Below are 23,961 nucleotides of genomic sequence, written 5' to 3' on the forward strand. Positions count from 1 at the left end.
ACAATAATAAAGAAATTTAAACATAAAAAACATCCCCCACAATGGCTTCCATTATGAGGGAAGGCACTAAGTCCAGTCCCATCGCCATGTCCACCCATAGTCGGGCCTATTGAGGCCTCCGCAGTCGCCGCTATGGAGACCCGATGTTCCAGGCCGTTCTCGCCGGGTGATGGTGCTCCGGCGTTGGGAGAATCCTCTCAGCAGCTTGGGACACCTGGAACAGCGGCTTCCTTACTGGAGACCGCGGCTTCCGAAGCAGACAGGCCGCGCCGGATGGAGCTCCACCACTGGCGATCTCGGCAAGAGATCCCAGGCTCCCGATGTTAAAGTCAGCACCACCGCGCGCAGCTGGCCGCTCCACAGTAATGGAGCAACTATTCAGCAAGAAGGGACGCAAAGTGCTGGAGTAACCCAGTGCCTCTGGAGAATATGGAGACTGCAGGTGGGTCCTGACCCAAAACGTCACCTATCCACGTTCTCCAGAGATGCTGCCTGAGTGACCCACCGAGTTACTCCAGCACTTTGTGTCCATTATCCGGCACAATGTCCAATCTGAAAGTCGAGTTGCGAATAGTGCTCCACAGCAGCACCTAGTGGACAGGCATGCAATAGGTGTCAGAAATAGAAATAAGGAACTGTAGTTGCAGGTTTACAAAAAGACACAAAGTGCTGCTGTAACTTAATGGGCCAGGCAATATCGCTGGAAAAAGAAGGGACTGATGCAAAGTGTCACCTACACAAGTTGTCCAGTTGCAGCCTGACCCGTCGAGTTTGTGTCTTTTTATGCATAGGTGTCTATCCAGTGCTCCTTGTATTACGAGGAACTGGTAATCCCATATGTTTGATTGTCTAAGCACATGCCTTTACATTATAGCTGGCTGATCCCACTGGCATGGCTCATTGCCAGTAATTTCTCCAGAAGAAACGTCTGAAGAAGGGTCTCGACCCAAAACTTCGCCAATTCCTTCTCTCCATAGATGCTGCCTCACCCGCTGAGTTTCTCCAGTATTTTTTGTCTACCTTCGATTTTTCCAGCATCTGCAGTTCTTTCTTGAACATTTCTCCAAGCCCAACTTGATTTGGTGAAAATGCGTGGGATCTATCTTTGCTGTTTTGACGTGTCCTGGATTACTAGGTTTAGTTTAGTTTAGAAATACAGCACGGAAACAGGCCCTTTGGCCCACTGTGTCTGTGCTGACCAGTGATCCAGAGGTTTCAGGCACGGTTTGGAAAACATTGCTAAAATTACACCTAACATCTGAGACACCTGTCAAAGCTTCAGTTTAAAATAAAAGCAGTTTAAAATGATGCCCTCCACATGATAAGGATGAAACAATTGCCAACTTCTTTGTGCAAAGAAGGTCTAGACGATGTCTAGAAGATGGTCAGGTCCACCTCAACACTTATATTTCGCATCTGCATCACTGTGGAGGACAGGTGTTATCTGGCTGAAATAAATATCTATCATATTGGGCGGCACAGTGGTGCAGCTCGTAGAGTTGCTGTCTCACAGCGCCAGAGATCTGGATTGGATCCTGATCTCGGGTGCTGTTTGTGTGGAGTTTGCACGCTCTCCCTGCGACCTCGTGTGTTTCCTCCAGGTGCTCCGGTTTCGTCCCACGTCCCAAAGACGTGCAGGTTTGCAGGGGAATTGTCCTCTGTAAATTGTCCCTAGTGTGCAGGAAATGGGAAAGTGGGATAGCATCAAAACAATGTGAACCAGTGATCAATGGTTGGCTCGGACTGAATGGGACTAAGGGCGTGTTTCCATGCTGTATCTCTAAACCAAACATTTTGAAGCATAAAAGATCGACATTTGTATTGCATTTTTGACTTTTAAGTTTTGATTGACACTACACTTGTGAATATTATGGTTATTGCTACTTTCAACACTTAAGGAATAGTGAATATGCATTTCTATAATGGCTTTCACAATCCCAGGAGGTTCCAGTTGCCAAACTGATTTGTGATGCATCGGGATAAGATACAGCACATCTATAGAAAGCAGTGGGCAGGTGCTATGGACCTGCACGGGAAGGTAGACGCTCCCGCCTCCACGAGTCTCGGGTAGATGGGGCTCGTCAGTCGGGGAAGGCGGTCCATCTAGGAGATGGAAAACTCTGATTTAAAACCTCCACTGCCTTGTGGCCATATCCAGTCATGGAAAAGGCTCCTGGAGTAAACCTCAAGAAAATCCGGAGTCGGAGCCCCTAAGGCAGTTTGTCGTTGTCTACAACCCCGCTCTGGCTGAAGAAGGGTTTGAAGAAGGGTTTCGGCCCGAAACGTTGCCTAGTTCCTTTGCTCCATAGATGCTGCTGCACCCACTGAGTTTCTCCAGCATTTTTGTGTACCCGCTCTGGCAGCTCCTGCGACGGCGCTGGTGCCAAACTGTAACGGCCCTGCTGTTCCTTTGGATCGATCAGCGACGTGGAGAGGGGGAGACGTGCTGCATGGGCAACAGCCTGTCCTCCATATGACATCGCCCAGGGCTTGCATCCGACCACACATCATCGTAAGCGACGCTGCTCTAGCCGAGGTTTGGGGCAACCAGCCAACAACTAGGATGCGTCAACCATGATCAGTCACGACCAAGGGGGGCAATAGACAATAGACAATAGCAAATAGGTGCAGGAGTAGGCCATTCGGCCCTTCGAGCCAGCACCGCCATTCAATGTGATCATGGCTGATCATCCCCATTGGCTATATTTAAGAGGAAGTTAGGTGTGGCCCTTGTGGCTAAAGGGATCAGGGGATATGGAGAGAAGGCAGGTACAGGATACTGAGTTGGATGATCAGCCATGATCATATTGAATGGCAGTGCAGGCTCGAGGGGCCGAATGGCCTAATCCTGCACCTATTTTCTATGTTTCCCCTGTTCCTGCCATCTCCCCATATCACCTGATTCCGCTATTTTTAAGAACCCTATCTAGTATAATAATGGTATATGGCCACACTGATCTGTTTTGTAGTCAATGGTCAATGCCTACTATGTTCTGTTGTGATGAAGCAAAGCAAGAATTTCATTGTCCTGTCAGGGACACATGACAATAAACTCACTTGAACTCGAGCTCCCTCTTGAAAGCGATAGGGGCCTACGGTAGAAATGCAAATGCACCACCTGCCTCCAAGTTGCACAACTTCAATCGACGTTGGCAGATATTTTGTTCTATAACCATATAACCATATAACAATTACAGCACGGAAACAGGCCATCTCGGCCCTACAAGTCCATGCCGAACAAATTTTGTTCCCCTTAGTCCCACCTGCCTGCACTCGTACCATAACCCTCCATTCCCTTCTCATCCATATGCCTGTCCAATTTATTTTTAAATGATACCAATGAACCTGCCTCCACCACTTCCACTGGAAGCTCATTCCACACAGCCACCACTCTCTGCGTAAAGAAGTTCCCCCTCATATTACCCCTAAACTTCTGTCACTTAATTCTGAAGTCATGTCCTCTTGTTTGAATCTTCCCTATTCTCAAAGGGAAAAGCTTGTCCACATCAACTCTGTCTATCCCTCTCATCATTTTAAAGACCTCTATCAGGTCCCCCCTCAACCTTCTGCGCTCCAGAGAATAAAGACCTAACTTATTCAACCTATCTCTGTAACTTAGTTGTTGAAACCCAGGCAACATTCTAGTAAATCTCCTCTGTACTCTCTCTATTTTGTTGACATCCTTCCTATAATTTGGCGACCAAAATTATACACCATACTCCACATTTGGTCTAGTACTGGCGCGATGGGCCGAACGGGATCTTCCTCCCGACTGACTGCTCCAGAAGTACAGGCGCCTGCCTGAAGGGGGAGCGCAGGAGCTGTGTGTGTGGACGGACGGTCTGGCGTCGGCGGCGGGCGGGAAGGAGGTCGGTGACCGGTTGTCCGCTCCGGCAGCGGCTGCAGGTCGGTCAGGCGATGGGAGGGGAGCGGGGCCCCAAGCAGGAGACGCCTCGGGGGGGGGGGGGGTGCAGATAGATCAGCCGATCGTGGAGGCCTCTCGCCCGGTTGCGCCCACCCACCTCGGCCCGCTCTCCTCCCCTCCCTCATCCCCATGTCCCCGCCCTGCATCCCCCCCCACCCCCATGTCCCAACTTTACTGGAGCAGCTTAGACACATAGCACGAGTAGGCCATTCGGCCCTTCTAGACAGCACCGCCATTCATTCAACATGATCACCATGGCTGATCTGTCCATCCCCAATCCTGCTTTCTCCCCACATCCCTTGATTCCCCATATCCCTGAGACCTGAATCTAACTGTATGAAAGAAGGGAGACAAAGGGGATGAACATAGAAACATAGAAATTAGGTGCAGGAGTAGGCCATTCGGCCCTTCGAGCCTGCACCGCCATTCAATATGATCATGGCTGATCATCCAACTCAGTATCCCGTACCTGCCTTCTCTCCATACCCCCTGATCCCCTTAGCCACAAGGGCCACATCCAACTCCCTCTTAAATATAGCCAATGAACTGGCCTCAACTACCCTCTGTGGCAGAGAGTTCCAGAGAATCAACACTCTCTGCGTGAAAAAAGTTCTTCTCATCTCGGTTTTAAAGGATTTCCCCTTTATCCTTAAGCTGTGACCCCTTGTCCTGGACTTCCCTAACATCGGGAACAATCTTCCTGCATCTAGCCTGTCCAACCCCTTAAGAATTTTGTAAGTTTCTATAAGATCCCCTCTTAATCTTCTAAATTCTAGAGAGTATAAACCAAGTCTATCCAGTCTTTCTTCATAAGACAGTCCTGACATCCCAGGAATCAGTCTCGTGAACCGTCTCTGCACTCCCTCTATGGCAATAATGTCCTTCCTCAGATTTGGAGACCAAAACTGTACGCAATACTCCAGGTGTGGTCTCACCAAGACCCTGTACAACTGCAGTAGAACCTCTCTGCTCCTATACTCAAATCCTTTTGCAATGAAGATTAAGGAAAATGTAGAAGGTAGAAAACTCTCTCTGTGAGGCTCTGGAGACACCAAACGTCACCCACTCCTCTTCTCCAGAGATGCTGCCTAAAGATACGAGGCTCCTCTAGTATATTTGATGCTGCCTGTCCCACTGAGGTACCCCTAGCATTTTCCATAAGGAATGGGGCATGAAACTGCTCACCCCGGAGCTGGAGTGAGCTTTTGTTGTCGGACTGACTCCCACGCCTGTCTTTAAGAAGGAACTGCAGATGCTGGAGAATCGAAGGGAGACAAAAATGCTGGAGAGACTCACCCGCTGTGTTTCTCCAGCATTTTTGCCTACCCACAGCTATCTAGACCCCTCATCTTCCCACCCCGTTTCCTGTAGAGACTCTATCCCCTACTTCCAATTCCTCTGACCACGCTGCCTCTGCACCCAAGATGAGGTGTCTGCAGGAGATCTGAGATGTCCTCATTCTTTTGGGAAAGGGGTGCCCATCTTCCTTCATAGATGATGGGGGGGCGGGAAGAAGAAAGGGTTTATAATAGATGTCATTTGATAGTTTGTCTCCTGTGATGGAGACGGTGAGATCAAGAAATGTTGGAGATGGTCCAAGTGAAATTTAAGTGCAGGATCGAAATTAGAAGTAAAGTTTGCAGGATGGAAATATTTGATGCGGCCCGTGTGACATGGCATGATGACGTATTGACGCGCGGTGTTTTTTCATGTGTCGCAACATTTTTTTGGACGCCGCTGGAATTTGAAATGTTCAAAATCTTTGGCGACACTGATATGACGCCAGCAAAATCGGCAAGTGGGACCAGCCCTTTACAGTATTTATCAACCGAGAGATCAGGCAGGTTTAGGCGGACTGAGCGGAGGCGTTAAGCGAAACGATCGCCGAGCCTGCGCTTGTAAACCAGCATCTGCAGTTCCTTCCTACACGAGAAGGAAAACGTGTAAGTTACGGCATTCATTTTTCCGTTGCATTTTGGCTACAAATGTAGTTCAAGGGGAATGGAAGGTGGCTGACGTGAACATAGAACAGTACGGCAACAGTACGGGACCATGGCCCTACAATTTAGTGCTGAACAAGTTACACTAAACTCCTCTAGGTGCACATGCACATATCCCTCCATTCTCTGCATGCCCATGTGCTGATTAAATCACATGAAATGTCCACTCCCTCTCTCTATTTACCATTTACCATTATTTTCTTTGGAGATGCTATCACCATGAAGTCAAGTCAAGTCAAGTTTATTTGTCACATACACATACGAGATGTGCAGTGAAATGAAAGTGGCAATGCTCGCGGACTTTTGTGCAAAAGACAAACAACCAAACAAATTATAAACACAATCATAACACACATATTCTTTTACATAATAAATAATGGAAGGAAAAAACGTTCTGTAGAGTTAGTCCCTGGTGAGATAGGCGTTTACAGTCCGAATTGCCTCTGGGAAGAAACTCCTTCTCAACCTCTCCGTTCTCACCGCATGGCAACGGAGGCGTTTGCCTGACCGTAGCAGCTGGAACAGTCTGTTGCAGGGGTGGAAGGGGTCTCTCATGATTTTGTTTGCTCTGGAGTTGCACCTCCGGTTGTATAGTTCCTGCAGGGGGGTGAGTGAAGTTCCCATAGTGCGTTCGGCCGAACGCACTACTCTCTGCAGAGCCTTCTTGTCCTTGGCAGAGCAATTCCCAAACCAGATGGTAATGTTCCCGGACAAGATGCTTTCCACCGCCGCTGCGTAGAAGCACTGGAGGATCCTCGGAGACACTCTGAATTTCCTCAATTGCCTGAGGTGGTAAAGGCGCTGCCTTGCCTTACTCACGAGTGCTGAGGCGTGTGATGCCTATGTCATATCCTCAGAGATGTGGACTCCCAGATATTTAAAACAGTTCACCCTATTCACAGGATCCCCATTTATCCTCACTGGAGTGTACGTCCTCGGATGATGTGCCCTCCTAAAGTCCATGATCAGCTCCTTCGTTTTTTTGATGTTCAAGAGGAGGCTGTTATCCTGGCACCAGAGTAGAACTCTGAGTTCTAGTGATCTCTGGGCACAGCTGAAAAGAGAGGCAAGGTTTGCTATTGTTGGTGTGAAATTAATGTTATCAAGTACTGTTCACACAGTGAAATAATTGGGTTGAGTGAGCCACTGTAAATTGGAGGAGCAGCATGTCATATATTGCTTGGGTAGTTTATACCCCAGCGGTATGAACATTGACTTCTCCAATTTCAGATAGTCCTTGCTTTCTCCTTCCTTCCCCTCCCCTTTTCAGCTCTCCCTCAGCCCACTGTCTCCACCTCTTCCTTTCTTCTTCCTGCCTCCCCCACCCTCACATCAGTCTGAAGAAGAGTCTCAACCCGAAACGTCACCTATTCCTTCGCTCCATAGATGCTGCCTCACCCGCTGAGTTTCTCCAGCATTTTTGTCTACCTTCGATTGTCCAGCATCTGCAGTTCCTTCTTAAACTTGTACCCTGTGATGTTTTTTTGTCTAGATGCCTTTCATAAACAAGGACTAGAAGTGTGAGAGAAGCACTCTGTGGGACTCTGGTGATCATGGATCCAACCTCCACCACGCTGGCAAGGCTGGGAACAATATGCATGTTCACGTTCCACACAGAAGGTAATAATCCTCTGAGGGGTATCATGAAGTGGTCTCACTCTCTCACAGTGTTGTCATATCATGGAAGGAACAGGGGAATTGTGTGAAAAAAACTGAGGGCCATCTTTGCCTTCTACTGTCCTGGCAATTACATAAAGGGCCTGTCCCACTGTATGAGGTAAATCAAGTTCTCCCGAGTTTTCCCCTGATTCGAACTCGGAGATTGTCTGTGGGAGTCCGTGGATGTCCCGGAGTGGCTCGTACGAGCAACGGTAGGTACTCGGGAAATCTGGTAAACTCGTGACGTTTTTTCAACACTGTGAAAAATGTCCACAAATAAAAAAATACTCGCGATGAATACTTTTTACTCGTACGAGCCGCTACGACAAGAACTCGGCAAGAAGAAGAAAACCATCAGATCCCTACAGGGGAGGAGGTGGTGGGTCCTATGGGATGGTCACATGAACAGACTGGCAGAATGCCTCATGACCAAAGTTTTCAGACAAGCTCCAAGACCCATGTGGTTGGTGGTGAGAAAAGGCCTCAACGTCAGATCTTTCATATCTGCTTGGATTGCTGGCCACTTGAGGCCGTTGCCCATCTCTGTCTAGAATGTGCCGTTGCCAAGAATGGTTTGCGATGTGCTGCAGGGGTTCTTGACAAGGTTCATCCTGAATAGCCCTGTCACAACTTGGGGGAGCACGATGACGCAGCGATACAGTTGCTGCCTTACATTACCAGACCCGGGTTCTACACTGACTACGGGTGCTGTCTGTACAGAGTTAGTATGTTCTCCCCGTGACCTTTGTGGGTTTTCTTCGGGAGATCCAGTTTCCACCCACACTACAAAGATGTGTAGGCTTGGTAAAATTGTACAGTTATCCCTAGTGTGTGTAGGATAGTGTTATTGAGTGGGGATCGCTAGTCGGCACGGACTTGGTGGGGCCGAAGGGCCTGTTTCTGCGCTGTATCTCGAAACTAAACTAAAGTAAACCTGACTGCTGCTCCTAGAGGCAGAAGCCATCTGTTGCTGTGAAACCATCAACAGAATCAACTATGCCCTCTGGTCTCACCGAAACGCAACTGGTGCTCCAGAGCAAGGTGCGGTCCGTGGCCAAGGGTTGCAACTTGGCTGTTGTTAAGGTCTAGGACCATTTGTGGAGGGACGCGTGGATGCTGGGTGCAGCTACTGCAGGGGATCTGAACTGAACCATTCTGTATTTTTGCTTACAATACTCTGTTGTGCTGCAGCAAGCAAGAATTTCATTATCCTATCTGGGACACATGACAATAAAATCTCTTGACTTGACTTGACTAGTGATATATCATAGAGTTTAGTATAGTTTAGAGACACAGTGTGGAAACAGGCCCTTTGGCCCATCAAGTCTGCGCCGGCCAACAATCTAAACACCATCCTACACACACTAGGGACAATTTACAATTTTTACCAAAGCTAATTAACCTACAAACCTGCACGTCTTTGGTATATGGGAGGATACCGGAGCAGCTGGAGAAAACCTATGTGGTCACAGACAGAAAGTATACAGTCTGTACTGACAGCATCCATAATCAGGATTGTACACGGGTCTCTGGCATTGAATGGCCGCAACTCTACTGCAGTGCCACTGTGCTGCCCACAGGTCAGGCCACCACATCCATGCCAACCTTTTTGCCCATCTACGCTAATACAATTTTACCACTTCTATGCCATTGGTTCTTAACCTTTTTGGCACCAGTACGCGTGTACGCAAACAAAATACTGTATGTGGTGTGTACCTTTGTTAGGTTCCTAAACATGGGCTCAACAAATTGATATGTTATTTGTGTCCCCATCATGACCCCTGGCAAAGCCCCAAACGACCCCCAAGTTAAGAAGCACTGTATCTATGCCATGTCTATTTAAGTATCAGCTACTAATGTCAAGTAGTAATAGGATTAACATGACTTGTGATTACAGTGTTGATTTGAACCCATGCTCTTGTGACCTATTTGAGAATGTCACTGTGCCATGGCAAACCTTGTTAAGGCTCTTTCTCTTTCATTTGCAGTTGGCCGTTGATGCTGTGGGAGCAGCATGCCAGCATCATGGGTGAGTTCTACCCTTGGCACGCTGGTGGCTGGTGTTGTCCTTGCCTCTGTGTGTGGAGCCGAACCATCAAACTTCCTGCACCTCGACTACTGTGTGATCGGGGCTGGGCCCGGTGGCCTGCAGATTGCTTACTTTCTGCAGCAGTCCCACAGACAATATCTGGTCTTTGAGCGCAGTGATGTCTCTGGGAGCTTTTTTGTACGCTACCCCCGCCACCGCAAACTCATCAGCATCAACAAGCGTTATACCGGGAAACAGAACAAAGAGTTTAACCTCCGCCATGACTGGAACTCACTGCTCGGCCATGATGACAACCTGCTGTACAAGCACTACTCCAAAGATTTCTTCCCCCACGCTGACACCATGGTCCACTACTTGAACGACTTTACTAGAATATTTGCGCTGAAGGTTCAGTACAACACAGAGATAAAGAGGATCGAAGTTGAAAGGGATTCCGAGGCTTGGAATGGGCACCATTTCTTTCTGACAGATCAGAATCACCATCATTACAGGTGCAGGTATGTAAGACCATTATTACCTGAGACAGCGCCATCTATTGATGGCACCAGCTAGTTTCTGCCTAATTCCTGGTGCTTTATATTCTAAGTCCAGGCCGCATACTGTAACCTTACAATTCCCAGCCAGAACGTTTGAGCAAAGGGCCTGTCCCACTTACGAGATTGTTTCGGCGACCCGTCATAGTCGCAGCAGGTCGCCGACCAGAAAAAGGTACGACTCTTTGGGTGACTACTCACGACCATACAGGCGTCACGTGTCGACATTCACGCCTATATTGTCCTGAGTAGTCGCCCAAAGAGTCGTACCTTTTTCTGGTCGCCGCTGTATTTCATTTTTGAAGATTTTCGGCCACCTGCTGCGAGCGACTATGACGGGTGCCGGCAAGTCGCTGAAAAAAATTGCATAAGTTGGACAGGCCCTTAATTCTCCAATTCTCCAATTACCGCCTATTTCCTTCGCTCCATAGATGCTGCCTCACCCGCTGAGTTTCTCCAGCATTGTTGTCCACCGTCACTTAGAGCAGTACTTTTAGCTTTTACCCAGTAGATGTTGCTGCTGTTTTGATTATGGGCTCTATCAGCTTTATGGATATTCATTGTAAATACAAAGATAGGCACAAACTGCCGGAGTAACTCAGTGAGTCAGACCATACCTGTGGAGAAAAGGAACAGGTGACTGAAACCTGTTTCATTTCTCCAGAGATGCTGCCTGACTCACTGAGTTACTCCTGCTATTTGTGTCTATCTTCAGTTTAAACCAGCATCTGCAGTTCCTTCCTATTCATTTTATATGCATCCCTTAGACTGGTTCCTGTAGTGAAATGGAAAAAAAACATTAGAAATAACCCAGACAGATCAAACGGTATCCATAGAGAGAGTTAACGTTTTGTGCTGTGAATAGGAAATTGACCTGGTCAAAGTTAAGTCTGTTTCTCTTATGACAGGTGTGCCAGATCTGTTGAGAATTGTATAATTTTCTGTTTAGTTTCATATTTGCAGCATCGTGAAGTATTATGCATTTGTTTCCTGTAGTTTGCTGTTTAACTGAACTCATCCTGTCCCACTTTCACGACCTAATTCACGACCTCTGCCGAGTTTGCCCTTGACTCATACTCGCAGCATGGTCGTCACGAGGTCTCGGTAGGTCGTAGCAGGCCGTGATGCTAGTCGTAGGTACTCGTGGCATCAAGTAGGTCGGGGCGTTTTTCTAGCATGATGAAAAATGTCCACGAGTAAAAAAGGTCGTAAACTAGGTTGTGAAAATGGGACAGCCCTAAACAGACTCTAAAGAAACAAGGAGACCATGTGGACTCTTTGCCCTGTCTGACTGAGAAAGAGCAGTTTTTCTAAGATCTCTCCCTTTGTTTTTATCTGTAACATGTATTCTTTATCTTCAAGTAGCTAGTTCTCTTTTAAAATTATTCCAGGGAGAACTTTCCAAGTTCCCAAAATTCAGGGTATGAATGGTGGCACCATCAGAGTTGCTGCCTTACAGCGTCAAAGACCAGGGTCCGATCCTCAGCCGGGTGCTGTCTGTACAGAGCTGGTACGTTTTCCCCGTGACCATGTGGGTTTTCTCCAGGTGCTCCGGTTTCCTCCCATACTCCATAGGCATACAGGTTTGTGGGTTAATTGGCTTCGGTGACGATTGTAAATTTACCCCAGTGTGTAGGATAGTGCTAGTGTACAGGGATCGTTGCTCGGCGCGGACTCGGTGGGCCAAATTTCCGCGCAGTATCTCTAAACTAAACTAAGTAGGCCCCCGTAAACCTGCTCCACCATTACGTAAGCTCCTGGCTGATCTGATTGTACCTTCAGCTCTGTATTTCAGCCTATCAAGAACCTATCTACCTCTTCAGTAAAATATTCCATTGATTCACTTCTTCACTTAAACACCCTTTACTGCTTCTTTTATTTGATTCAAAATAGGCACTTTGATACGTTTTTGTTCATCTGTTGGCCAACACATGCGTAACTCTTTGACATTGAGTGCAGAGGCAGTGACCACTCGGAGTGGATTGTCTCAGCTCCCTGTGTTTGTGCTTAACAAGGTTACCATGTCATCGAAGATAGACACAATATGCTCGTTTAACTCAGTGGGTCAGATAGCATCTCTGGAGAAAAGGAATAGATGATGTCACATATTCCTTTTGGAAAATGTCACCTATTCCTTCTCTACACAGATGCTGCCTGACCCGCTGAGTTAAACCCAGCAATTTGTGTCTATCTTCGGTGTAAACCAGCATCTGCAGTTCCTTCCTGCACATTTTAGAAAACATAGACATAGAAACATAGAAAATAGGTGCAGGAGGAGGCCATTTGGACCTTCGAGCCAGCACCTCCATTCATTGTGATCATAGCTGATCGTCCCCTATCAATAACCTGTGCCTGCCTTCTCCCCATATCCCTTGACTCCACTAGCCCCTAGAGCTCTAACTCTCTCTTAAATCCATCCAGTGATTTGGCCTCCACTGCCCTCTGTGGCAGGGAATTCCATAAATTCACAACTCTCTGGGTGAAAACGTTTTTTTCTCACCTCAGTCTTAAATGACCTCCCCTTTATTCTAAGACTGTGGCCCCTGGTTCTGGACTCGCCCAACATTGGGAACATTTTTCCTGCATCTAGCTTGTCCATTCCTTTTATAATTTTATATGTTTCTATAAGAGATCCCCTCATCCTTCTAAACTCCAGTGAATACAAGCCTAGTCTTTTCAATCTTTCCTCATATGACAGTCCCGCCATCCCAGGGATCAATCTCGTGAACCTATGCTGCACTGCCTCAATCACAAGGAAGTCCTTCCTCAAATTAGGAGACCAAAACTGTACGCAATACTCCAGATGTGGTCTCACCAGAGCCCTATACAACTGCAGAAGAACCTCTTTACTCCTATACTGAAATCCTCTTGTTATTTTACCATGTTATTGATCAGGAGTGGGAGCTCCGAACAATGATTCTATCTCCTTTCTCCTCGGCTCATGGGGAGGAACAAGTTTGAATTGATGGAACACGCTAAGGGCATCCAGCGCACTTTAAAATGTTGCCAAAATAGGAAATATAGAAGGCAGTTTGTGCAGAGCAAGTTCATACAAATAACAATATGATGATGAACAAATGCTGTTTGTTTTAGTGTTATTAGTTACAGAACGTAAGTGTCAGCCAGGACATCGGGAACAAATTAACTGCTCTTATTAAAAAAAACGGCAGAGTTAATCTTTACATCCATCCGAGAGGGCAGATGGGTTTTAGTTCCACGTTTCATCAGAAAGACAACACTTCATTTGTGCAGCTTTTAATCAGTGTTGCACTGAGTGCCAATTTGGTCACATTCCCAGTTTGTGCAGCGGGGCCAGAATCGACAGCTTTCTGACTTGGTTCTACCAGTGCTCAAGGTCCATACAAATGCCTGCACTATTTTGGGGTGCCACCCAAATGGGGGTAAATGAGGCTTAAAGGGCCTGTGTTAAGGCCTGAAGGGGCTATCCCACTTGGGTGACCTAATCCGCGAGATCTGGCGAGTTTGCCCTCGACTCATACTCGCAGCATGGTCGACACGAGGTCGTAGGAGGTCTTTGTAACTCTCCTTCATGCTCGAGAGTGGTCTCCGCATATTCGAGGCCTCGGCTAGGTCGCGGCGTATTTTTCAACATGTTGAATAATGCATGCGAGTAAAAATCGATACTTTTTTTACTCGTGGGTTTACTCGTAGTAGGTCGGCATGTTAGTCGTAGGTAATTAAGGATAGTCGAAGGTAGTCGTAGATAGTCTTCATCATAGTCGAAGGGAGGTCGAAGGAGATCGAAGGAGGTCGTCTTCACTCTCCACTATTCAGTGTCCAATTTTCCCGTAGCTAGTCGTAGCTAGTTGAAGCTGGTCTTCAACATAGTCGAAGGAGGTCGAAGGACATCTTCTACTTAGTCGAAGGAGGTCTTCAACATGACATTTTTTCAAACTCTCCTAATCTCTTCTAAACTCGCCAATTAGGACACCCAAGTGGGACAGCCCCTTAACTCTATCACAGCAAGGAGAGATGAGCTTGGATCTGAGGTGTACAGTAGGGGGTTTAAACTGAACAAGGTTGCACTAGGGAAGCTGAGAGGTTAGAAGGGGATCAGTGACCAGCTGACTGCATCTATTATTCTGTATAGGAAGGAACTGCAGATGCTGGTTGAACAGACACAAAATGCTGGAGTAACTCAGCGGATCAGCATCAGCATTTTTCTCAGGATAGGATCAGAATAGGAGACTTTTTCAGATTCAGATTCAATTTTTAATTGTCATTGTCAGTGTACAGTACAGAGACAACGAAATGCATTTAGCATCTCCCTTGAAGAGCGACATAGCAAACGATTTGAATTTAAACAAAAAAATTAGGTGTCTGGGGGGGGGGGGGGGGGGGGGGGGGGGGTGGGGGGGGGGTGGGGGGTGATTGGCAGTCACCGAGGTACGTTGTTGAGTAGAGTGACAGCCGCCGGAAAGAAAGCTGTTCCTCGACCAGCTGGTTCGGCAACGGAGAGACCTGTAGCGCCTCCCGGATGGTAGGAGGGTAAACAGTCCATGGTTGGGGTGAGAGCAGTCCTTGGCGATGCTGAGCGCCCTCCGCAGACAGCGCTTGCTTTGGACAGACTCAATGGAGGGGAGCGTGGAACCGGTGATGCGTTGGGCAATTTTCACCACCCTCTGCAATGCCTTCCGGTCGGAGACAGAGCAGTTGCCATACCATACTGTGATGCAGTTGGTAAGGATGCTCTCGATGGTGCAGCGGTAGAAGTTCACCAGGATCTGAGGAGACAGATGGACCTTCTTCAGTCTCCTCAGGAAGAAGAGACGCTGATGAGCCTTCTTGATCAGAGTAGATGTATTGTGGGTCCAAGAGAGGTCATCGGAGATGTTGACTCCCAGGAAACCTGAAGCTAGAAACACGTTCCACCTCCGTCCCGTTAATGTGGATGGGGGTGTGCGTGCCGCCTCTGGACTTCCTGAAGTCTACAATGAGCTCCTTGGTCTTCTTGGAGTTAAGGGCCAGGTTGTTGTCAGCGCACCATGCTGCTAAGTGCTGGACCTCCTCCCTGTAGGCCAGCTCATCGTTGTTGCTGATGAGGCCAATCACCGTTGTATCATCTGCATACTTGATGATGGTGTTAGTACCATGTACAGGTGTGCAGTCATAGGTGAAGAGGGAGTAGAGGAGGGGGCTCAGCACACAGCCCTGAGGAACGCCGGTGTTCAGGGTGAGGGTTGAAGAGGTGTGCTTGTCTAACCTCACAGACTGGGGTCTGTTGGTTAGAAAGTCCAGTATCCAGTTGCAGAGGGAGGGGTCGATGCCCAGGTTACCGAGTTTGGTGATCAGTTTTGATGGAATAATGGTGTTGAATGCTGAGCTGTAATCGATGAACAGCATTCTTACATAAGTGTCTCTGTTGTCGAGGTGGGAGAGGGCGGAGTGAAGTGCCGTTGAGATGGCATCCTCTGTACTCCTGTTCTTGCGGTAGGCAAACTGATAGGGATCCAGTGTGGGGGGTAGGCAGCTTTTGAGGTGTGCCAGGACCAGCCTCTCGAAGCACTTGGTGATGATGGGGGTAAGTGCAACTGGGCGGAAGTCGTTGAGGCTTGCCGCAGTTGAGTGTTTTGGCACTGGCACGATGGAGGTGGCTTTAAGGCAAGTGGGGACAACTGCTTGGGCAAGTGACAGGTTGAAGATGTCAGTCCAGACGTCTGTCAGCTGCGCAGCACAGGCTCTGAGCACGCGCCCGGGGATGCCATCGGGGCCAGTTTTTGGGTGAGAACCCTTCGAAGCTTCCAGAGATGCTGTCTGACCCACTGAGTTACTCCAGCATTTTGTGTTTATCAGATGTATTCAATCTGGCTCAGGGTTGCAGGATGTATATTATCTCTAGTCCAGAATTTTTTTTTCCTTAAATTTATACCATACAGTTGAATTAAGGCTATTCCAAGTTTGAACTGCTATTGCTGTTGCTGGTCCTCGATGAATGGACCTTGCCCACTGACCTGACCATTGAAGGTGCTTTCCACCAGGTTAGACAAGGTCTAGGTCAGGGGTGGGGAACCTTTTCATGGTGGAATGCCGCATTAAGTTAGCTGTAATCTATTTTTTTTTAGATTAGATTAGATTCAACTTTATTGTCATTGCACATAGTACAACAAAATGCAGTTTAGCATCTAACCAGAGTGCAAAGTGGTAAAATGCTGATTAAATAATATTAATAAGGCTGCATCCAAGAAACTTCAATTAGATATAGGATTATTTTGTTGAATTTCTTCAACTCTTTGGTATTTTAAGTATGTTCAAGATTAAATTAAATATATTAAAAGATGAACAAAAACATATTAATAAAAATAAAAGGATTTGTTCTACAAAATTTGGACTCACTTAAAAGGCCGCACTTAATGGCCTAGAAGGCCACATGCAGCCTTAAGGCCGCAGTTTCCCCGCCCCTGGACTAGGTGCTAAATTGGATTGCCAAGTTCTCAGTTTAGAGAAACAACAAGAAAACAGGCCCTTCGGCCCACCGAGTCCACACCAACCAACGATTCCCACACTCAGGAATAGCTACTTCCCCACAGCCATCAGGCTATTAAACCTGGTTCAGACAAAACTCTGATTATTAATAACCCACTATCTGTTATTTGCATTTTATCAGTTTATTTATCCATGTGTGTATATATTTATATTATGGTAGGTTACACCTTCGATTCTCCAGCATCTGCAGTTCCTTCTTAAACACTTTATATTATGGTATATGGACACACTGATCTGTTTTGTAGTCAATGCCTACTATGTTCTGTGTGCTGAAGCAAAGCAAGAATTTCATTGTCCTATACAGGGACACATGACAATAAACTCACTTGAACTTGAACTTGAACTTGAACTGCCCTACTCACACTCGGGACAATTTACAATTTTACCAAGCCAATTGACCTACAAGCCTGTACGTCTTTGAAGTGTGGGAGGAAACCGAATCTCCCAGAGAAAACCCGCGCAGTCACAGGGAGAATGTGCAAACTCCATACAGACAAGCACCCGTAGTCAGGATCGAACCCTGGTCTCTGGCGCTGTGAGGCAGCAACTCTACCACTGCTCCACCGTGCAGCCTAAGGTCTGGGGATGGCCAGGCGGGTTCGCGTGATTTCCACCTCTTCTCATGCATTGTGTCGGCTTTTGTTTCCCTCCTTACAGCGTCCTGCTGGTGGCAACCGGAGTGTGGGTCCCCAACGTGCCCGATTTCCCAGGCTCCCAGCACGTGGAGGGCTACGAGAACGTTTCCGTGGATCCTACCGACTTTGTGGGGCAATCAGTGCTCATCCTGGGTCGGGGCAATGCGGCATTGGAGACAGCCGACAACATTATCGGAGTGACCAACTTCATCCACGCCGTGAGTCGCTCCCGGTTACGGCTCGCTTGGGCCACGCATTATGTGGGAGACATCCGGTAAGTCAAACAGGGCAGTTCATTCATGCCAGCGGGAGCTGATCTGTCTTAAATCTCCCGGAAACACTTTCAGATTTCAATGCTTTATGTTTTTATCATTATCATGGCCATATATGCATTCCCACTTTTATTGTTACACCTTGTGGGGCTTCGACCAAAAGGCAGCCTTCACTAAGATTAAGATAGGCACAAAATGCTGGAGTAATGGCCCTGTCCCACTGTACGAGTTCATTCAAGAGCTCTCCCGAGTTTAAAAAAAAATCAAACTCGTGGAAACACGTAGAATGTACATAGCAGGTACGTCGGAACTCGGGACGTCTCTTAGCGGCTCAAAACGCTAACGGGAAACGCGGTAAGCTCGGGAAGACTCGGGAAGATTTTTCAACATGTTGAAAAATGTCCACGAGAGCCCCTAGTACCTACGAGCGGCTATTACCGTAATTCTCCGAGTTCGAATCAGGGCAAACTCGGGAGAACTCTTGAATGAACTCGTACAGTGGGACAGGGCCATAACTCAGTAGGACAGGCAGCATCTCTGGAGAGAAGGAATTGGTGACGTTTCGGGTCGAGACCCTTCTTCAGACTCCTGGTCTCAACCCAAAACGTCACCAATTCCTTCTCTGCAGAGATTCTATCATTCCTTCTATCCAGAGATGCTGCCTGTCCCGCTGAGTTGCTACTGCATTTTGTGTCTAACTTCGGTTTAAACCAGCATCTGCAGTTCCTTCCTTCACTAAACTTAATATATATTCTTTAAAACTAAGCTCTTTCAAATATGGTTGTGATCACTTGTCCTAATATCTGCCAGTGTGGTTTGGTGTTGGACTTTGATCCAATTCTTGTGAATGCATTGAACTCTCTTGCTGGGTTCACGGTCATGTATAATTGCAAGCTAGTGTTGAGAGTGGAGACAGGATGTGGCGCTTCAGTGGGACAAGCCAAACAGAATTTTCAACCAGTGATTCCTGCTAGTCTGGCTTTTAAGTTCATAAAGTGTTTTGAAAGGAGAGATCGTTTTTTAGTTTTTACAGATACAGTGTGGAAACAGGCCCTTCGGCCCACCGGGTCCACGCCAACCATCGTATGTGTGTGCCTCCGTCTTTGTCTGCGCCCTCAAACTATCCCTTTCATTAAAAAACATTCTTCTGCAGAGATTATCATGACATCCTTTCACTTTTTTAACAACCAACGCAAGGCAAGAAGACGGGAGCAGTAGCAGGCCTGCCTATGGGTGGGAATCCTGGGTGGGACAAATGGGCCTGCCTGCAACCCCCCCCCCCCCCCCATGTTTTAAAAACAATGTCCGCCCATGGGCCAGCCCCACCATTCACGTTTTTCATGGTTCATTTGCACCTGATCTTTCAAAAAATAATGTTCCTTCTCTTCAAATACCTCAAGTCATCTCATTCCCACAAATTCTGAGGTGGAGAATTCCAGAGATACAGTGTGAAGAAATTCTGATGGCCTCAGATTTAAATGACTGCCTCTGTAGTGTGATACAGTGTGGACACTTCCACTTGGGCCTTCGGCTCAACTTCCCCATGCCGGCCAACATGTTGCAGCTACACTAGTCCCACCTGTCCGCGTTTGACCCATGTCCCTCCCAACCTGTTCTATCCATGTACCCATCTAACTGTTTCTTACATGTTGAAACGGTCCCAGCCTTAACTACCTCCTCTTGGCAGCTTGTTCCATACGCCCACCGCCCGTATCTTGTTGAAATATTCCTTGTTCGAGACATTCTCATTTATGGAAATACCTTAACATCTAAGATAGACGCAAAAAGCTGGAGTTACTCAGCTGGACAGGCAGCATCTCTCGATCGAAGGATGGGTGGTGTTTTGAGCTGAGACCCTTCTTCAGACGTCTACACTGTTGTGCTCCCTTGGATGTGATTTGTCATTAAAATTACCCCTTGTTCTTCCAAACTCCAAAAAGGTTTCTCGTTGCTGGTTCCTTAAAAATGCCAGTCTTGACTATTCCTAGCTTTAGCCACATTGTCTAGATTTTAATTTAACATTTTTCTGACCTTCTTTGTTAACCACAGATGGTTATTCTTTCTCATTGAGTTCTTCTTTCTAATTGCGATAAGGTCATAGGTGATAGGAGCAGAATTAGGCCATTTGGTCCATCAAGTCTACTGCGCCATTAAATCATGGCTGATCTATCTCTCCCTCCTAACCCCATTCTTCTGCCTTCTCCCCATAACCCCTGACACCCATTCTAATCAAGAATCTATTTATCTCTGCCTTAAAAACATCCATTGGCTTGGCCTCCACAGCCTTCTGTGGCAAAGAATTCCACAGATTCCCCACCCTCTGACTAAAGAACTGCCTCCTCAGATTTCTGCTAAATGTTACGGAATGGCTGCATAAATATCAGCCACTGCTCATCCATTGACATCTCCTTTACTATTCTTCCTCGTGGCTTTGTAAGTGTCATTATTTAATTTGAGCCCACTTTTTTTGGCCCATCAACACAGAAATCGCTGTCCTTAGGCGACCCTTAACTACAAGATATCTTATTAATTCTACCTCATATCATGTGACTAAATCTAAAATAATCTGTTCCTGGGTAACATATTCTTTAACACATTGCTGTAGGAAATAATCCTTGATGTACTCCACAGATTCCTCTTCAGTGTTCCCCTTGCTGCTTTGATTTGTTCAACTGATGTGTAAATTAAAATCTATGATAAAGGCATGCAAGAAATAAACTACAATTAATATTCCACTTTGTCCCATGAGGTGGCAACAATTTGGGGGAGAGGGGCTGCCTATAGACTACTAATTTCAACTCAATAGACAGATAATAGGTGTAGGAGTAGACTATTTGGCCCTTCGAGGCAGCACCGCCATTCAATGTGATCATGGCTGATCATCCCCAATCAGTACCCCGTTCCTGCCTTCTCCCCATATCCCCTGACTCCGCTATTTTTAAGAGCCCTATCTAACTCTCTCTTGAAAGCATCCAGAGAACCAGCCTCCACCGCCCTCTGAGGCAGAGAATTCCACAGACTCACCACTCTCTGTGAGAAAAAGTGATTCCTCATCTCCGTTCGAAATGGCTTACTCCTTATTCTTAAACTGTGGCCCCTGGTTCTGGACTCCCCCGACATCGGGAACATGTTTCCTGCCTCTAGTGTGTCCAAGCCCTTAACAAGCTCAAACCAATTTCACATCACAATCTGCTACATCAATATCATTACTCACCGTCCAGTCGATACATTCATGAAGTAACAATATTATCTTTTTGCCCGTTCTTTTGGAACACTGTATTCCCGGGAAAAAAAGCGTTCCCAGCCCTGGTCAACCTGCAACCAGGTCTCAGTAATGAAATTAAACTTGTGTATTTCTAATTGTGCCATCAATCATTTATCTTATTAGAAATGTCTCATGATATCAAGTAAAAAGCCTTATGGGCCTGTCCCACTTACGCGATTGTTTTCGGCGACTTGTCGGCACCCGTCATAGCCGCAGCAAGTCTCCGAAAATTTTCAACGTGTTGAAAATCCAGCGACGACCAGGACGAAGTACGACTCTTTGGGCGACTACTCGTAACCGTACAGGCTTCATGTCGCCAGGGTGTCGCCTGTATGGTCGTGAGTAGTCTCCTCAATCACCCAAAGAGTCGTAGAGTCTTTCTGGTCACCGCTGAATTTTCAACATGTTGAACATTTTTCGGCGACCTATTACAGGTGCCGGCAGTAGCCAAAAAAGTTGCCTAAGTGGGACAGACCCATTAAACTTTGAGTTATTACAATTTTTAGTTACTTTCTGTCACACAATTTTACTTGTTTTTTGCCTCTACCTGTCACGGCTTGAATGTTTATTCTCTGCCACTGCTCTCTGTTACTTTTAGATTTATTAAGCTTCCTATTAGCTCCTATTAGCTTCCTAGCCACCCAGCACAGTGGCACAGTGGCACAGTGGTAGAGCTGCTGCCTCACAGTGCCAGAGACCCGGGTTTGATCGTGACTACGGGTGCTTGTCTGTACGGAGTTTGTACGTTCTCCCTGTGACCTGCATGGGTTTTACAATACAATACAATACAATACAATACAATACCATTTATTGTCATTTGAGCCTCAGTGCCAATTTCCTACAGACATACACACAATTTAATTCACACAAACATCCATCACAGAGAACCCACTGTGATGGAAGGCAAAGTCTTTTCTCTACCCTGTTCTCCATGTCTCTCCCGATGTCCAAGCCCCAGGCGGGCGATGATAAGTCCCACGGCCATTTTAGGCCATGCCGGGCGATTTACGGCCCCGCTCCCGGTCTAAAAGTCACAATGTTGGAGCCCCCGGCGGGCGCTGGAATGTCCCACGGCCATGAAGCCGCGCCGGGCGATGTACGTCCCCGCTCCGGGTCGTTCCAACCCCGCGACACGGGCTGGAGAAGTCGCGTTGCGGGAGCTCCGGGAAGCGGTCTCTCTCTCCCCCCGGACCCGCGAGCTCCCGATGTCCCAGTCCACCGGACCTGCGGCTGCGTTGCTGGAGCCTCCGAGCCCCAGGAGTCGAGTCGCAGCAGCGAGTCACCACCGCTCCCCACGCGCCGAGGCCGGCCAGCCCCACGATGGTGAGTAGTCCGCAGCTCCGCAGTCTCCCGAGCCCCCGGGTCGTTCAGGTTGGAGGCCACTCCACGGTGCTAGGCCCCAACGACAACGGAGACCCGACAGGGAAAAGGTCGGGTCTCCCGGACAGGGAAGAGATTTTAAACAGTTTCCCCCGCCCCCCACATATACACATTTAAAACAAGTATTAAAAAAACCCCACCAACACTACATTTAACTAGACAAAAAATAAAAAAAAAGACAGACAGGGAGCTGCAACGGGTGAATCTCGCCGCCAAAGTTTTCTCTGGGGAGCCCGGTTTCCTCCCACACTCGAAAGACGTTCAGTTTTGTAGGCTAATTGGGTTGGTTTAATTATAACTTGTCCCCAGTGTGTGTAGGATAGTGTTAATGTGCGGGGATCGCTGGTCGGCGCAGACTCGGTGGGCAGAAGGGCCTGTTTCCGCGCTGTATCTCTATACTAAACTAAACTATCACGGGAACTTCTCCTTCGATTATTTTAAAGCCTGTTCGACATCACTAACGATGCAAATTGCCAGCGTGATTGAAATGAAGCCCATCCTAGTGGCACTGCTTCACTTTCCTGAGTCTTGGTGCTAAGTGCCCTGTAAAACAAAACCTATATCTCTCACATCAGGCTTTGCTCTGTACGTTTATTTCTCTAATATTATTTACCTTCTGTCACATGCATCAGGCAGGAAGTATTACCCAAGTGGTGCTGCTTTACAATTTGCCAGAACTACGTCCACTTCTTCAGTCAAACCACCTCCCTCGTCTTACCGATGTCCCTCATGCCAAGGCGGACCCCGACAACTAAATCAGCATTCCAAAAAGTCCCTCCCCACCCCATAAGTGAATCTTTACCCTTGGTATCAGGACTCTGTCTTTGCTGCAGAGAACAATGTCTGTTCCTCTAAAGGGCCTGTCCCACTTTCACGACCTAATTCACGACCTTTTTTACCCGTGGACATTTTTCATCTTGCTAGAAAAACGCCCCGATCTACTTGATGCCACGAGTACCTACGACTAGCATCACGACCTACCTACGACCTTGTGACGATCATGCTGCGAGTATGAGTCAAGGGCAAACTCGGCAGAGGTCGTGAAAGTGGGACAGGCCCTTAACTGCGTCATCCACAATGCATACAATCTTTCTTAGCACTCTTTCACCCCAACCCTCCCTACCCCCTCCACTTGTTTTGTTATCTTTGCCTTGAACAGTGTTTGGACTTCCTTGCTGCCCTGGTTCAAACAGTTGGATAAGAGTTAGAGCTGAGGCTACTCCAGAACCACCCTTTGTATGGGCGCTTGTCGGCTCTGTGCCTGCTATCGCTGGAGTTTAGAAGAATGAGGGGTACCCTCATTGAAACATACAGAATAGTGAAAGGCTTGGATAAAGTGGATGTGGAGAGGATGTTTCCACTAGTGGGAGAGTCTAGGACTAGAGGTCACAGCCTCAGAATTAAAGGACTTTTTTTAGGAAGATGAGGATTTATTTAGTCAGAGAGTGGTGAATCTGTGGAATTCTCTGCCACAGAAGGCTGTCAATGGATATTTTTAAGGCAGAGATAGATAGATTCTTGATTAGTATGGTGTTAGAGGTTATAAGGAGAATGGGGTTAGGATGGAGAGATGGATCAGCCGTGATTGAATGGCGGAGTAGACTTGATGGGCCGAATGGCCTAATTCTACTCCTATTCCTTATGCATCCCTTTACCTGCCTCTTTTGCAGTTACACCAACCTCCCCCTGACCTCTGATCAACCTGTGGCCATTAAACCAAGGGATGGGACGAGAACAC

At 47.3% G+C, this 23,961-nt stretch overlaps 1 protein-coding gene across 2 annotated transcripts in view; it reads left to right on the plus strand.

The window, feature by feature from the left end:
• The first annotated feature begins 3,771 nt into the window (after positions 1-3,771).
• The window catches only part of foxred2 (FAD-dependent oxidoreductase domain containing 2), a 44,298-nt gene continuing 24,108 nt past the window's right edge, over positions 3,772-23,961 (plus strand). For both annotated transcript variants that reach the window (XM_055663062.1, XM_055663061.1), the window contains exons 1-4: positions 3,772-3,906; positions 7,418-7,545; positions 9,573-10,131; positions 17,329-17,580. In XM_055663062.1, the coding sequence (XP_055519037.1) occupies positions 9,599-10,131; positions 17,329-17,580 (785 nt within the window). In that variant the 5' untranslated portion in view covers positions 3,772-3,906; positions 7,418-7,545; positions 9,573-9,598. The remainder of the gene's footprint in view (positions 3,907-7,417; positions 7,546-9,572; positions 10,132-17,328; positions 17,581-23,961) is intronic.

This window comes from Leucoraja erinacea, chromosome 37 (genome assembly GCF_028641065.1).
Source record: "Leucoraja erinacea ecotype New England chromosome 37, Leri_hhj_1, whole genome shotgun sequence".
Taxonomy (NCBI): Eukaryota; Metazoa; Chordata; class Chondrichthyes; order Rajiformes; family Rajidae; genus Leucoraja; species Leucoraja erinaceus.